Genomic DNA, 14722 nt, shown 5'->3' with positions numbered 1-14722 from the left:
TATCACGGTCCCCAAATGCATGTAGCATGTGATGTGCCGGTGAAGGGATTTGTGTGATGATCGATTTTTTGGGGCGCCATGGATCTTCTGCAGCGCTGACCTTCCTTGTTCCGAGAGGTGCTTAAAAGACCCGTTTATACTAGTGCTAGAGGCATGGTGGGTTAATAGGTCATCATTGGGGGCCACCCGTATGCTCCTTTTAATAACCTAATAAAGCACTCTGTATTTCAAAAACCAATGTAAAAAAGTTAAATTGAAAGATGAAAAAAGCAGTGATATAATCCAGGTGGGAGGTTGGTAGTACCAAGTAGGGGAATAAGTAAGCTATCACATAATTATTAGGAGTTTAGATGCATAGAGCAATTTCCGCGACGTAACTCGATATTTAGACGGCTGTGTGCATCTTTGTTATGCAGAGATCAGGGGTATTGCTTAAACATTTGAGTAATAAAGGGTCTTTTATCGAGAGAAAAACCCCCGTATTATGTGATATCGTAGTACTTCCTCTGCCTACAAAAGGATGTTGGAGCTATTGTTACTAAAGAGTGTATGTATTCAGATATTTCATCGATAGAGGCAGGAGTAAAGCTAGGAAAAGCATGAGAGTCTAAATTTGTTTGAGCGTGCTGGCGAAAGACGTGGCAAACTCGAGAACGAATTCGTTTGGGATACGAACGAAGCTGTGCTATGGATGCCGTCCCGATAAATAAAGGGAAGGAGGCCGCACCTGTTCCTCAAGCCTGCCGCAGCTCGCTCGCTCGCTCGCTCCTAGGGTTTGCTCTCAAATCCCCGATCCCCAATCAATCCCCGACCTCCCCGATGGCTGCCGCGGAGGGCGAGAAGAAGATGATCACGCTCAAGTCCTCGGACGGCGAGGAGTTCGAGGTCGAGGAGGCCGTCGCCATGGAGTCGCAGACGATCCGGCACATGATCGAGGACGACTGCGCCGACAACGGCATCCCGCTCCCCAACGTCAACTCCAAGATCCTCTCCAAGGTCATCGAGTACTGCAACAAGCACGTCCAGGCCGCCAAGCCCGCCGGCGCCGACGGTGCGGCATCGGCGGCGGACGGGGCCGCGGCTCCGGCGCCCGCCGAGGACCTCAAGAACTGGGACGCCGAGTTCGTCAAGGTCGACCAGGCCACCCTCTTCGACCTCATCCTGGTAGCTATCCCGTCCCCTCCTTTCCCTTTAGATCTGTTTTGCAACTGCTTTTCCCTCTCTAATCGGGATTGTGCTACTGCTTGCTCGCACCAGATTCGATTAGACTACACGCTGGTAATCGTGCCCTACTAGTTCTCGATTAGGGTATATGTTACGGTAGCTTAATTTGCTACCCCATCCTTTTGATACTTGTTCATCTGCCAAGTCAACTCCGTAGATGTACACTTGTGGTGGCTGCAATTTTCATCCATGTGACCTAACTGAGATGCATACTACCTCCAGGAAAAAAAAAAGCGGCTCAACTTTTTCTAGGTACGGATATATATATGGACCGGTGGACTACAAGATTGTGTGTGGTATCTTGCAAGGTTATTTATAATGTATCCACGTGTATAACACTTGCTTCACTGCCATGTCACCTAACCATGTAGATGCTGCTGCTGATGCTAGCCAGCTCAATTTCTTCATGTATCCTGCATTAGCTGCCTTTGCATCTTCTTGCTTAGGCCCCGGGTGGACTTGTTAGCTTTACAACATGTTGTTTAAGCGGGTGTAGCATCTGCTCTTAATTTGTGCTGCTACAGCTATCCAGCATGGCTGTTGACTGTTTTCTTACCAGCAGAGTCATCAAATGTCACAGTATTCTTCTGTCAGTTGTTTCTGCACTATGTAGTTTCTGCTTTGAATACACATCCGTTAGTTCATGTCTTGTGCGTTTAAGTTTCGTCACCAACACGTCTTGACCATTTTAAATGTCGCTGTCTGACTCCATACACGAGTATCCATGGCTAGTGCATTGCATTTTTTGTTTGCTTATTTGTAATACAGTAGTATCTGCTCTCGATTAGTTTTGTTACAGTCATGTTGTTTTCTGCAAGTTAAAGACGTATCCACTCACTAGTGCCACAAAATAATCCTTTCCTTTGGAATTTCTCCATGTTAGTGCGGTCTCATATTCCATTGCCCTTGGTAGCGGTGTTGTTAGTGAAACTTTGGGACTTGCCATGAGGCCAACATCTGATTTTGTCCCCTTATTTTAATTGATCAAAACCTTAGATCTTTTGATTTTGTCCCCTTACTTGCTCAAAATCTTTTGAGTGGACTTTGTTGTGTACCTATTTTGTCTTTATGTCTGATTGATAGTTGTTTTCTGTGTGACGTGGAGCTTTCTTCATGTTTGTATATTCCTAAGCAATCATCACAAAATGAGCCATCTGAGTGTTGATGTTTACCATAGATCAGAAGGCTGTCTCATATTCCATTGCCCTTCGGTAGCAGCGCTGTTGCAGTGAAACTTTCGGACTTGCCATGAGACGAACGTATGTATTTTTGGTTCATCTCATTGAACCCATGTCAGACCTGTGTGTTCATCTCATTGAACCCATGTCAGACCTGTGTGTTTTTCTTTGAATAAACGTTGCTGTTATGTTGTCCTGTTGATGTATTGCTTTGAATATGTCCTGTACTATATAATAGTGGTATCTCAACATATTCTCTTAGAATCAATAACAATGCGGCCCCATGTTCAACTTGTGTGCTTTGGTTCTTTGAATAAACACCCATAGGTCAGTTCACATGTATATATATTGTTATGCAAGGTATTTGTTTTTTTTAACAGTTGCTGTCTTCTGTACTATAAGCATGTGACATCTTCTCTGCTTGACCACCATGTTCAACTTGTGTTGTGTGGTTTAGGTCTTGGGCCACACTGAGCGTCCCCCCGGGGATCAAATCCCTGATCCCCTGGGTCCGCAGCCGTTGGATGCGGTCAGTACCAACCGTACACGATTGACAACTTTAGTTCCATCTATTTCTGTCGCCTTCGCCCCCCACACGCGATCTGAAGGAAAAAAACTCAAGCGGCATCCTCCGCATAGCTATGCAGATTCAATCATCTCGGGCCGGCGGAGCTCCACCGTGAGCCGTGATGGGCACCGAGGGAGTCCAAGCTCGTAGCACCCAGTCCCCTTGCAGCAACCGTAGTGCTGCCTGCAGCAGCACACAACCAGCCAGAAGCGCCGAGCCGCTGAGGGCGACCACCTGAAGCGCATCGGCGATGGTTCGCAGCATGGTGGTGGATGGCTTGTAGCAGCTGGGGCGAGCAGTTTGTAGCAGCGGTGAAGGCCCTTTGTAGCAGCACCGGCGGCCGTTCGTGGCAGCAGCAAAGGACATTGGTAGCAGCGGCGGCCGCCGTTCATAGCCGCGACAGAGGCGGTGGGTAGCAGAGGCGACGGCCGGTAGTAGCAGCCGCGGAGACCATGGGTAGCAGCGACGGCGCCCGGTCGCAGCAGCCGCGGAGGCCGTGGGTAGCAGCGGCGAATGCCGGTAGTAGCAGTGGCAGCCGCAGTTCGTAGCAGCCTCGGGCGGAGGCTGTGGGTAGCAGCGTCGGTGGCCTTTCGTAGCAGGGCCGGCTGCCGCTGGCAGCAGAGGTGGGTAAAATTTCCAGCAGGTGGAGGAACTTGGATGAGCAGGGGAAGATGGCGACCCCCGAGCTGTGCCCGTGGAGTCCTACCGCTGGCGAGGTAAAAGGTGGGGCGGGAGTTGGGGCGGGATGCACAGTACATGTCGGTGAGAAAAGAAAGTGGGGTGCAGGTTGAAATTGGGAGGCGACGCGGAGATGTAGACCGGCTTTTATGCCAGAGCTGCACATGCAGTGCCTTTCTGCTGGCGAGGTAGAAGGTGGGCGCGGAGTTGGGGTGCGCTGCGCAGTCCCCATCGGTGGAGAAGATTGGTTGCAGCCTCTCAGGGATCGTGCGGGAGAGATGAGGAAGAGAATAAGAGAGGGTATGCTGATGGTGGGGTCCACAGGGACATGCGTCAGGCCGACAATGCGGACGATGAGAGTCGAGCGATCCCCTGCCTGAAAGGAAGCGTTTTCCCTAGGTCTTTGAATAGGCACCCATAGATCGATTCACATGTTTATGCAGGGCACTTTATCTAATTACTTAAGTGCTACTGTATTCATTGTAACCTCTGACACCCTGTGATTCTTTTTGCACCCAGGCTGCAAACTACCTGAACATCAAGGGCTTGCTGGATCTTACGTGTCAGACTGTGGCCGACATGATCAAGGGCAAGACGCCTGAGGAGATCCGCAAGACATTCAACATCAAGAACGACTTCACCCCCGAGGAGGAGGAAGAGATTCGCAGGGAGAACCAGTGGGCGTTCGAGTAGAGGGCAGCATCTACACCCTTATGCCTGCCGTGCTGATGCTTAGAGCTTAGTGTCAGCGCTCTTTTAATGACGTTGTAATGGATGTAATTATTTTGGAGTCACCCCCAGTGGGTTGGTTGTTATGTCCGCAAGGAAAACTATCTATCCTTAGTTTTCAGTGGTTATCACTTGCGATCAACCGAATTGCTATTGTCAAGCGGATTTTTGGTTTGTAACATTGTGCATCTGTGGCTGGTTGATGACTGTTGTCTGCTTTGAGATACTGTGTTGAAGCATGATTGGCGTGTTTTGTTTATCTGGATGCTCTTGGTTTTGCTGATAATGGTTCCTGGTGATATCTTTTTAGCTGGATGGTGATGGTGATTCATAAATTTTCTGTCAGTTTTGTGCTGCAGAGTTGAGAGCCATATGTTCTGAACCTGGAGATGATAAGTTGCTGTCTTATTCAGAGTCTGAGAGGCTTGGAGCCACTCATCTATTTTGTGATCTTATCCACCAAGTGGCCACGACTTTTGCCTTCCAAAATCGCAAAAATCTTGGCGCCTCTAGTTCAGTTCCCAACCTGATAAGAAAACACGAGTCACTACTACAAGTAGCTTGTCACCGCTAGTTTCACATTGTTCCTCCTTGCTGCTTCTTGCTCCAGCTTTGGCAATGGCCAAGCCGATATCGATTGAGGTGTGGAACCCAAGCGGCAAGTACCGCGTGGTGAGCACAAAGTCCATGCCCGGCACCCGCTGGATCCGCCTCCTCACCGACAACGACTGCCGCCTCGAGGTGCTGCCTGCTTGCTTATATTGTTTTGTTTCGTAACAGATTGGATGGGCGCTGGTCAATGATAAAGTAGAGAGAAGTTGATTGTGTTTGTTTGCAGATATGCACGGAGACAAAGACCATACTCTCAGTCGACGACATCCTGGCACTCATCGGCGATCACTGCCATGGTGTCATCGGCCAGGCAAGTTGCTATTGTTAGGCTGTTTTATATACTGTCCTAAAAACTTCAGTTATGGTCATGTATGTTTGGTTAGGCCTCATCCTTGTAATAGCTATCCTTTGTGTATGGCAAGTTGTTTCTACCTACTACTAATGATCGGTTTCCAATCTGGATGATGTATGTTCGTGTGGCATATACGAAAAAATACTTCAGCTGCCACTAGTGTTCTTCCGTTGAGTAAATAAAGTCACTAGTCTTCTTACTTTTCCTGAGTAAATAAATTCATTAGTGTTTGTCCTCCCCTTGAGTAAATAAAGTACTTCTGTTAGTCTGTTTCCTAAAAATTGCAGCTAAGTTCATTTATTTTAGTAATAACTACATATCCTTTTTCTTTGGCTTCTTTCTAGTACTAATAATTAGTTCCCAATCTGGATGCATATATTAAACACTGCAGCTGACGGAGGACTGGGGCGAAGTGCTCTTCTCCGCTCTCAAGCGTGCCGGTGGGACAGCCTTCAGCAACATGGCCGTCGGGTACAACAACGTCGACGTCGACGCTGCCAACCGGAACGGCATCGCCATCGGCAACACACCTGTATGTATTCCTGCCATGATAGTGTTTTGCTTCTATCAAGTCTGAATCTCTTAATTACCCTGATGGATGGATGGATGGGTGCAGGGTGTTCTGACGGAGACGACGGCGGAGCTGGCAGCATCCCTGTCGGTGGCGGCTGCCAGGAGGATCGTGGAAGCCGACCAGTTCATGAGAGCTGGCCTCTATGACGGATGGCTCCCACACCTGTGATTGCTACTGCTACCAAAACTGAATTTTAATCTAGCTAGTGTTTGTACGAGATATATAATGAAATGAATAACATACAGGTTCGTTGGAAACTTGCTCAAGGGGCAGACCGTTGGAGTGATTGGAGCTGGCCGCATCGGCTCAGCTTATGCAAGGATGATGGTATTTATACATCCTGCATCAGTCTCATCTGAATATGTTGCAAAATATAAAATTAACGTTGGTTGTTTCCCAGATTGAGGGCTTCAAGATGAACTTAATCTACTTCGACCTGTATCAGTCCACACGGCTCGAGAAGTTCGTCACAGGCAAGCTAAGCTTAGCTAGCGTCTGTAATAATTTGTGCCGTTGCAGGCAGCTATGTAGGAGTATTTTGACTTGGAACTAATACATATATAATTGTGTATGCGGCAGCTTATGGGCAGTTCCTGAAAGCGAACGGTGAGCCGCCTGTAACATGGAAGAGGGCGTCCAGCATGGAGGAAGTCCTCAGGGAGGCTGATGTGGTAATAATTTAGACTAGGATACATATGCCTGCCATTACAATTATATTAATTGACAGAGGCTGATGTGGTAACCCGCTCTAACTATTAAGACTAGGATGCCAATTCCTGCAATTGCAGCTTTTAATAAGCAGAACCCACCTAGTATAAAGCCATGATCTGCGTTCTGCGTTCAATGTCGATGGCAGATAAGCCTGCACCCTGTGCTAGACAAGACGACGTACCACCTGATAAACCCCGAGCGTCTGGCGATGATGAAGAAGGAGGCAGTGCTGGTGAACGCGAGCCGAGGCCCCGTGATCGACGAGGTGGCGCTGGTGGAGCACCTGAAGGCGAACCCAATGTTCCGCGTGGGGCTTGACGTGTTCGAGGACGAGCCGTACATGAAACCTGGGCTGGCAGAGATGAAGAACGCAGTCGTCGTGCCTCACATCGCATCAGCATCCAAGGTACATATATGTTGACATCTCAATAAATGAATGAATGACTAAATTGTATATCCTTCCTCTAATCGAGCGGTTCATTGGTTGTGGTTGTTCAGTGGACGCGTGAAGGGATGGCAACCCTTGCTGCTCTCAACGTTCTTGTGAGTAATCCATGATCCATTGATCAAATCTTAATTAATCAACAATTTTATGTATAGCTATTTCTTTGAAATAGAAAATGAGGTAATACTTACTGATCAAGAAAGCATGTTGCTTGTCATGTTAGGGTAAAATCAAGGGGTATCCAGTGTGGGGAAACCCTAACGCAGTGGAGCCCTTCCTGGACGAGAATGCTACGCCCCCGCCTGCTTGCCCAAGCATCGTCAACTCGAAGCAACTCGGTAATTCTATCTATACTGTCTGTCAATATAGACAAGTGGTTAGCTCATTTTCTGATGGACTTTGCTGTGTGTATGTGTGTGTGTATTTCAGGACTGCCATCTTCCAAGCTTTAGACAGAGACAGGAACAGAGACGATGCTGGATCGAGCACTGCTTGCTATGTATAGCTGCTAGCATATAAACGCATGGAGTAGTAGCAAGAGCTTTTGTATGGATCATAATTAATTATATACATTTTCCCTGCGAGAGGGAGGATAAGTTTGGTCATGTACAAGACAGAAGTTTTCTGGCCATTTGGCTGAGATGGAAAACGAATACATAATAGTAGCTACAATTATCTTGTTGCCTGTGTCTCATCTCTCGTTGACATAAGATTCACTATTCCCGGTACTTGGGACATGGTGAGTGTTGCTAGGTAGGATGGCACCTTCTTCAGAACTTACCTCGTATTTTTTTTCCAATGGGTATGGGGATGGAAGGGGATTTGGTGTTCAGACAATCCCCTCAAATACCCTTCCCCAAAAATACACTAGTATGATGGAGAGTTTTCAATTTAGGCAAAAATGTGGGGATGGGAGGGGATATCTCGGGATTATTTCGTTTAAAACGGGAGAAGTAAACGGACCAGTGGGGATTTTTCGGGATACAAAATAATCCCCTCCCATTCTCATAAATACGCTAGAAGTAAACAATGCCTCAGATGGTAGCATTTCTGAACTAGCTCTGGTCCTTAAGAATCGCCAGGTGAACATCCATGAGGACCGTGATTCCTACGTCAAGCCGCCGAAGCACGACTTTCCTCGCTTCGACGGTGAGCTCCCTAGCCCGTGGCTTGACCGTTGCAATTCCTATTTCGAGCTCTATTGCACGCTGCTACAGAATTGGGTAACCACGGCATCGCTCTATCTCCACGGTCGCGCAGCACTTTGGTGGCAGGCTGTGCGACACGCTCACCGAAATGATACTTGGGACAGTTTTGGTCAACCTGTTCAGGCAGAATTTGGTCCAGACGAATTTGAGGTCCAGATGAATCATTTTCTATAGCTCAGACAGGTCGGCACGGTAGCAGAGTACAAGATACAGTTCGAGCGATTGATGTATCACCTGCTTGCCTTGGACTCAGCCATGAGTACCAAATTCTTCCTCACACAGTTTGTATTAGGATTGAAGCCTCGACTTAGAGCTTTTGTGCGAGCACAGATACCTTCCAGTCTGACGCGTGCAACTGTACTAGCACGCATACAAGAGGAGGAGTTGGCTGCAATCAGACAAGCTGTCCGTCCTGCACCGGCGGGGTGACCACCGCCAGCACCTGCCCAGGTTCAGCCACGAGCTCCTGTTGCTCCTCGTGCTCCTAATGAATTCGCTCGGGAATGGCAGTTGAGGGAGTATCGTCATCCAAACAAATTGTGCTACACATGTGGTGAACCCTTCTCACGTGAACACAAGTGCAAGCAACCGGTGCAATTACTCACGATTACCCTTAGTTTGGAGAGTTTGGTGAATATCTATCCCAGCGTTGATGGTTGTAAAATACGTCACTTTTCTCTCACGTTTAAACCTTTAGCTATGTTAAGAAATTGACTAAGTTTCTCTCTAAATATGCCACTAATGACTAATTATTGCAAATGTGTGCAAACTGTTCTATGTTTGAATGGTATGCAGAAAATCAAGTCATAATTGCAAATGGACCTGCAATTACTAAAGAAAATCTCGTCACAAGTGCAACAAAATCGGCCAGAGGTCAAAAGTCGGTTCCAGGGAGTTTAGCATGCACCGGTACGGGCAAGCCCCGCCGTACCCTCCGCCTGTACGGTGCGCCGCAACACTCCCGGGGTCAAACCCTATAAGTTCTATGAAGGGAGCGACGCCAAAAAGAGAGCCATTCATCGTCAAACAGAGCCGCCACCCATCAAATCTATCTACACCACAACGAAGGAGATCCACCACCATAGTTCATCCATTCCATCTCCCATCTCCTTCATAGTCATAGCCATCACCATTATAATAGAGATCTTCTTGAGAATTGACGATAATTGTAAGAATATTATGATTTCAATCTAAGTATTTGCAACAATGATTTCTATCTTTGATCTTGATATCATGTGTGAGTAGTCCTCACGGGTGCTGGTTGGGGCGAATCCTCGCAGCATTTATATGCATGTAATCTCATGAATACGTGTAAGGATTGAATAGGAGTTTTAAATCTTCTATCCTTGTCTCTTTGCCTCGATTCGATGATCTGCAGGTACCCATATCTATCGGATCGATCAAGGGAAGATGTGGGATGAGGGGAGAATGGTGTGCTATCCGAAACCTCAATGACACAAAGGGGAAAGTAATGGTACATGTTTAGTGATTCACTTGAGATCAACGACACAATCATCTAGCTTAATGCTTTGGTCTGTATTCATTTACTTACTAATTGTTGTTACTCGCGGCTGTGGGAACAATGGTTGGACCAAGAGACTCTTGTCACCTCTGGCTTTAGGGGCTATAATATTTACAGATGTGCTGCTCACAAATATCTTATTACTATTTTATGTACTACTTTTTTCATCTGTACTTCATTTCTATATGTATGCATAACTGCAGGAGAATCCTTGATCCTGGCCTATTTCCATCCATTGAACACAGCATAAAACAAAGTAAACTAGAAAGGTCTGGTAAACATAAAATTAAACCAACTAGCAAGTCTTGTAGATGTTTCCTTTACACCATTTTAGCAGTTCTTCCCAAGGTTCGATTAAACCTAGGTCTTCTAGGGAAAAAGCTTACAATACTATAATCCATAATCCGGATCGAAGGTATCAATCCTTTTTCTGGCGCGTTGTCGGGGAAACAATTTCACTATTCCTGTAAGGTTACTAGAGACCTTGTTAGTTATTTTCCTTTTCGTTTTAGTTTTATTTATTCTCATTAGTTTACCTTTTGTTATCTATTTGAAAACCCAAATAAATTCGTTACTTGTTCTTTTATTTATCATAATCAAAATACCAAAAAGATAGAAACCATGCCACACAAGAAGCTTGGGGAATATGCTATCCCCAATGATGATTTTATTCGTGCACATATTACTTAGCCCGCTGTGACAGCGGATGAAATTAAGCCTAACCTTTTAAGTTTGGTTTAACGGAATCAATTTGGAGGCTCATCCACTGAGGATTCGAGTATGCACTTGAATACATTTACTGAGATATGCAATATGATGCACATTAAAGATGTCAACCCTGATGCGGTAAAACTTTGTTTGTTTCCTTTTTCATTAAAATGAAAAGCAAAAGACTGGTTGCTAGCTTTGCCTAAAGGCACTATTACTTCATTTGATGAATGCACTAATATATTTATGACTAAGTTTTTTCCTCCAGCAAAGACTATGCAACTACGATCTAATATTACAGGTTTTAGACAAGAAGACCGAGATCCACTAGCACTTGCATGGGAAAGGAGGAAGGAAGCCATCATGAACTTTCCAAGTCATGGAATGGAGGACTGGTTAATTCTCCACCTATTTTGTAATGCCCTTAACCCAATGTCAAATCTATGCTTGATACTACAGCTGGAGGTACATTCATGAGCAAGCAAGTTGAAGTTGCTAGAAGACTCTTAGATGATACACAAAATTTATGCATGCTCAAACTGAACAAAACAACACCCTTACAAAAACTCACTGAGAATCATAGTACTATGTTAGGGAATTTATCTAATTAACCAAATTGTTTCTCTTAAGAATGATGTTCAAGTTCTACATGAAATGACAAAGACCGTTGAGGGATAATTGGGCAAGATAGCTGAAAGCCAAACTATAATACTTTCAAGATTTACAGGGAAGCTCGAACCAAATCCCGTTGAAGATCTCAAGATGATGAGAATCAAGAAAGAAGACAGAGAACCTGAAGAGCTGGACTATAGCAATGCTCCATCACCGGACTATTCCATGGAAGATCTTGTGAAGATGATAACTGTCAAAAATCCTGGAATTGATCAAGGTAACGGTACTATGTACCGAAAATTTATTCATGAAGTGGCATGCGAAGTTCGTGAGTTGGAACAACAATATAAGAAGCTAGCTGAAAAACTCCCAGCTAAGCTTGATGACATATTTGAGCCCACTATTAAAATTCATATTGGACTGAATGAGGTTGCTGCACTTTGTGATGTTGGTGCAAGCGTCTCAACTATTCCAAAGAGCTTATTTGATAAGTTAAAATTGGGGCCATTCAAAACAACAGGGCTAAGATTTCACTTAGCGGATTCAACCTGTAAACAAGCTGTAGGAATTAAAGAGAATATTGTGGTAGAAACTAAAGGATGTCCTGCTCTTATTGATCTTGTTATTGTGGACATGCCCGAAGACCCTACAGCTCCTATAATCTTAGGAAGGCCGTTTCTTAGAACTATTAAAGCTCTAATCAATTTGCATGATGGGAATGTGAGAATTGGATTGCCTTCCAAAGAACCATTTGTAGTACACTTCCCTAGAAAGAAGAAGGCCAAGCATGGTGATAATGGGATCATCACTTTAAAGGCTAATTACTTTGGAGTGGGTCTTCCACTTCCAAAATCAAAATGATCACCATTTGGGTCAAGCTAATCGACCTTAACTAGAAGCGCTTCATGGGAGGCAACCCATGCTTAATAAAATTGTCTTTTGCTAGTTCTTGTTTAAGTTTTCGTTTTATCTTTTTTTCTAATAAAGAGTGTTCATGAGATCCTTTGGAAAAGATGAGAAGAAGTAGGTGTTTATACCTTTCGATTTGATGTACTAACATATGGGCATTCTTCAATTTTATAAACTGCTGTTCTTCCTTAGTCCTTTTTGAGGTTATGTTGATGTGCAAAGGCGTGTGCAAAGATGCAAAGAAAATATTAAGTTTTCAGGTTCCAGTGAAAATGGCGACCATCGGTATGGTGGCATCTGCCCGTACTACTTCCTCAGCCCGAAGATGAGAATTAGCAAAGTTTTGTCGAAAGTCACTGCGAGCATAGCGGCCATCGGTACGGTGGCATCCACCCGTACTTCCTGCCCGTACCAACTTCGTCAACAAAGTTGCATTTTTCAGAATTGATACAGTCAAAATAGCGATCGCCCTTATGGGGGACTACGCCCGTACCACGCGCCCATATCGAGTGCACCGACCCCGATCCGCCCCGATCATGTAGCGGCGAAACCCAGTATGGGCGGTACCGTCCACCCATACGACGCGTCGGATCACAACATAAACTCAGGGAGGAGGTAAACCTAAGGCAAAATCTTTCATATTCCCTCTCTTTCTCCTCCAAACTCAAAACCAACTCCATTGAATCTTCAAATCTGTTTGTTTTTTATTCGATTCCTCGCACTCCATCGAACCATGGTACATTTCTCCTCCGATCCCCAACTTATTTTCAGCATATCCATGCTCTAGCTCTTGCCATTATCCATCTAGACTTAGGTCTTATTATGAACTTCATTATCCTAATGAGCATGTTAGATTTCAAAGTTTGAGGAGATTCTTTTATAATATGCGTAGAGGATCATCATATGTTTATGTCTATCAGATCAATATTTTTTATTTAGTTAAAGTTTTTAATTTGTGTTTAAGGGTACTTAATTAGTGATTAATTTTTAGATGAACACAAGGAGCCGTACACGTGCCGTGGCTGCACAAGCCGCACCACCGGTTGAGGTCACCCTGTTGCGTTTGGCATCGAGTTCAATTATCAACGCTAACTCAACCGTTTCAACTGCATCAAGAAACGCGAGATCAAGTCTACCAAATGGGTGTGCCCCCATATTCTGAACCAACTAGGCCTACACCATGATTTCAATAACCTTTGCAACAATGTTCGTTTGCTTCACCTTGTTTTTCAGGAGGCTGCCACTTATCACCGTTTGACACTCGAGTTTCTTAGAACCTTGAAGCATATACGGTGGGAAGGTATCACATCCTGGAGTTAGAACAAACCAGAGTCGATTAGATATCCTTCCGTTTGATGAACCGTGAGTATGACTTGACTCTAGATGAGTGGTGCCACTACTTTAGCTTTAACAACAGCACCACTGCCAACCGTTTCACTTGTTTCACTTGTTTCACCATGAACCCCTCTCCTCTCAATTATTTTGTTAGAATGAATGTACCTGACACACTCCCTCAAGGGAATAATATTGAGTGCCCTGCTATTCGCTATTTGTACTATGTTATTGCTAACACCTTGCATGCCCGTGGTGATTTCACAAGAGTTAATGAAGAGTTAATGATGGTCCTCGCAAAGGTTGTGTTCCCAAACAGCAATATCCGTCCAAATTGGGCGCTCTTCTCGTGATATACCTGAAGCACCAAGCACTTGAAGCTCGGGGCCCCATATGCGGAGGGCAATCATCACCATCTTGGCACGAGGACTTAACATAAATGTGACTAATTTACGAGCATTGGAAGTACCTCACCGTCTTGGTTTTACTACTCTGAATGCATGTGGTATGGTTAGAAAATAAAATGGTGGATATTACTTCAACATACCGAGAGCTGATTACTTGATCGATGCCCCTTTGCCTATTGCTTTGTTATCTATTGAGGACGGGCGTTTGCATTATGATGGGCAGGTTGAGGCAAATCTACCACAACAGAAAGATGAACCCAAAGGAGAAGAAGTTGAAGAAGAACATGCAGGGCCCAAACAGGAGCAGCAGCCACATCACGACTTCACCTCCTATTGTGGACATGTATGCTCTTGAAGGAAGCATTGAGAACATGAACAACCTCGCCATCAACCTTCGAGACTCCACCTATGATCTCATGTCCCAGTTCACCCATTGGAGCAGCCAATGGAACTTTGGGAACTATCCTCCACTGCCACAATGAGCTCAACAAGGGTGTCGAGGGTTTCGGTATCCGACGGGACATGGGTACCTCGTCAAGACCCTTGAGGCACTAGCAGGAAACTGGCTATAGGTGGGAGGCTATTCTGTGGCGCACCTGTTTTGCATGCGCCACGGAAATTATTTCTGTGGCGCACCATACCAGGTGCGCCATTGAAATAGAATATTTTTGTGGCACACCGCACTCACATGCGCCACAGAAATATAGTGGGATCCACCCCCGGCCAGGCACAATAATTGGTTTCACTATTTCTGTGGCGCACAGAACCACGTGCGCCACATAAATAAGGCATTCCGTGGCGCACCTTGCTTCGTGCGCCACAGAAATAGACCCAATTATTGGTCCTCCGACGGCCCGTCCGTATATCTCTCCTCCCTCTCCTACCCCCTCCCTCGCCCGTACACTGCCGCCCTCCCCCTGCCCCTCCCTCGTCATCTGCCTCCACGCCGGCAC

The 14722-nt window shown here is 45.5% G+C and overlaps 2 protein-coding genes across 2 annotated transcripts; both read left to right on the top strand.

The window, feature by feature from the left end:
• The first annotated feature begins 716 nt into the window (after positions 1-716).
• Positions 717-4636, top strand: LOC139831945 (SKP1-like protein 1). The gene is made up of 2 exons (XM_071821357.1): positions 717-1164; positions 4168-4636. The coding sequence occupies exons 1-2, from the start codon at positions 820-822 to the stop codon at positions 4339-4341; spliced, it is 519 nt and encodes a 172-aa protein (XP_071677458.1). The 5' UTR covers positions 717-819; the 3' UTR covers positions 4342-4636.
• A 278-nt stretch (positions 4637-4914) lies between these two features.
• LOC139831944 (glycerate dehydrogenase) lies at positions 4915-7750 on the top strand. Its single transcript, XM_071821356.1, has 11 exons — positions 4915-5118; positions 5216-5299; positions 5733-5873; positions 5958-6079; positions 6161-6242; positions 6316-6388; positions 6495-6586; positions 6772-7032; positions 7125-7169; positions 7295-7409; positions 7501-7750. Exons 1-11 carry the CDS (start codon positions 4996-4998, stop codon positions 7521-7523), a joined length of 1161 nt encoding a protein of 386 aa, XP_071677457.1. The 5' UTR covers positions 4915-4995; the 3' UTR covers positions 7524-7750.
• The last annotated feature ends 6972 nt before the right edge of the window (positions 7751-14722 follow it).

This window comes from Lolium perenne, chromosome 6 (genome assembly GCF_019359855.2).
Source record: "Lolium perenne isolate Kyuss_39 chromosome 6, Kyuss_2.0, whole genome shotgun sequence".
Taxonomy (NCBI): Eukaryota; Viridiplantae; Streptophyta; class Magnoliopsida; order Poales; family Poaceae; genus Lolium; species Lolium perenne.
Note: the sequence above shows the minus strand (reverse complement) of the source record. Positions and strands in the feature narration are given on the sequence as shown.

What these genes read in the sequence shown, in the direction of transcription:
- LOC139831944 (XM_071821356.1), top strand. Translation starts at nt 4,996, where the DNA reads ATGGCCAAGCCGATATCGATTGAGGTGTGGAACCCAAGCGGCAAGTAC. An exon ending in GACGGATGGCTCCCACACCT is followed by an intron (nt 6,080 to 6,160) that starts GTGATTGCTACT and finishes AATAACATACAG; the next exon opens with GTTCGTTGGAAACTTGCTCA. An exon ending in ACATCGCATCAGCATCCAAG is followed by an intron (nt 7,033 to 7,124) that starts GTACATATATGT and finishes GTGGTTGTTCAG; the next exon opens with TGGACGCGTGAAGGGATGGC.
- LOC139831945 (XM_071821357.1), top strand. Translation starts at nt 820, where the DNA reads ATGGCTGCCGCGGAGGGCGAGAAGAAGATGATCACGCTCAAGTCCTCG. An exon ending in CCCTCTTCGACCTCATCCTG is followed by an intron (nt 1,165 to 4,167) that starts GTAGCTATCCCG and finishes TTTTGCACCCAG; the next exon opens with GCTGCAAACTACCTGAACAT.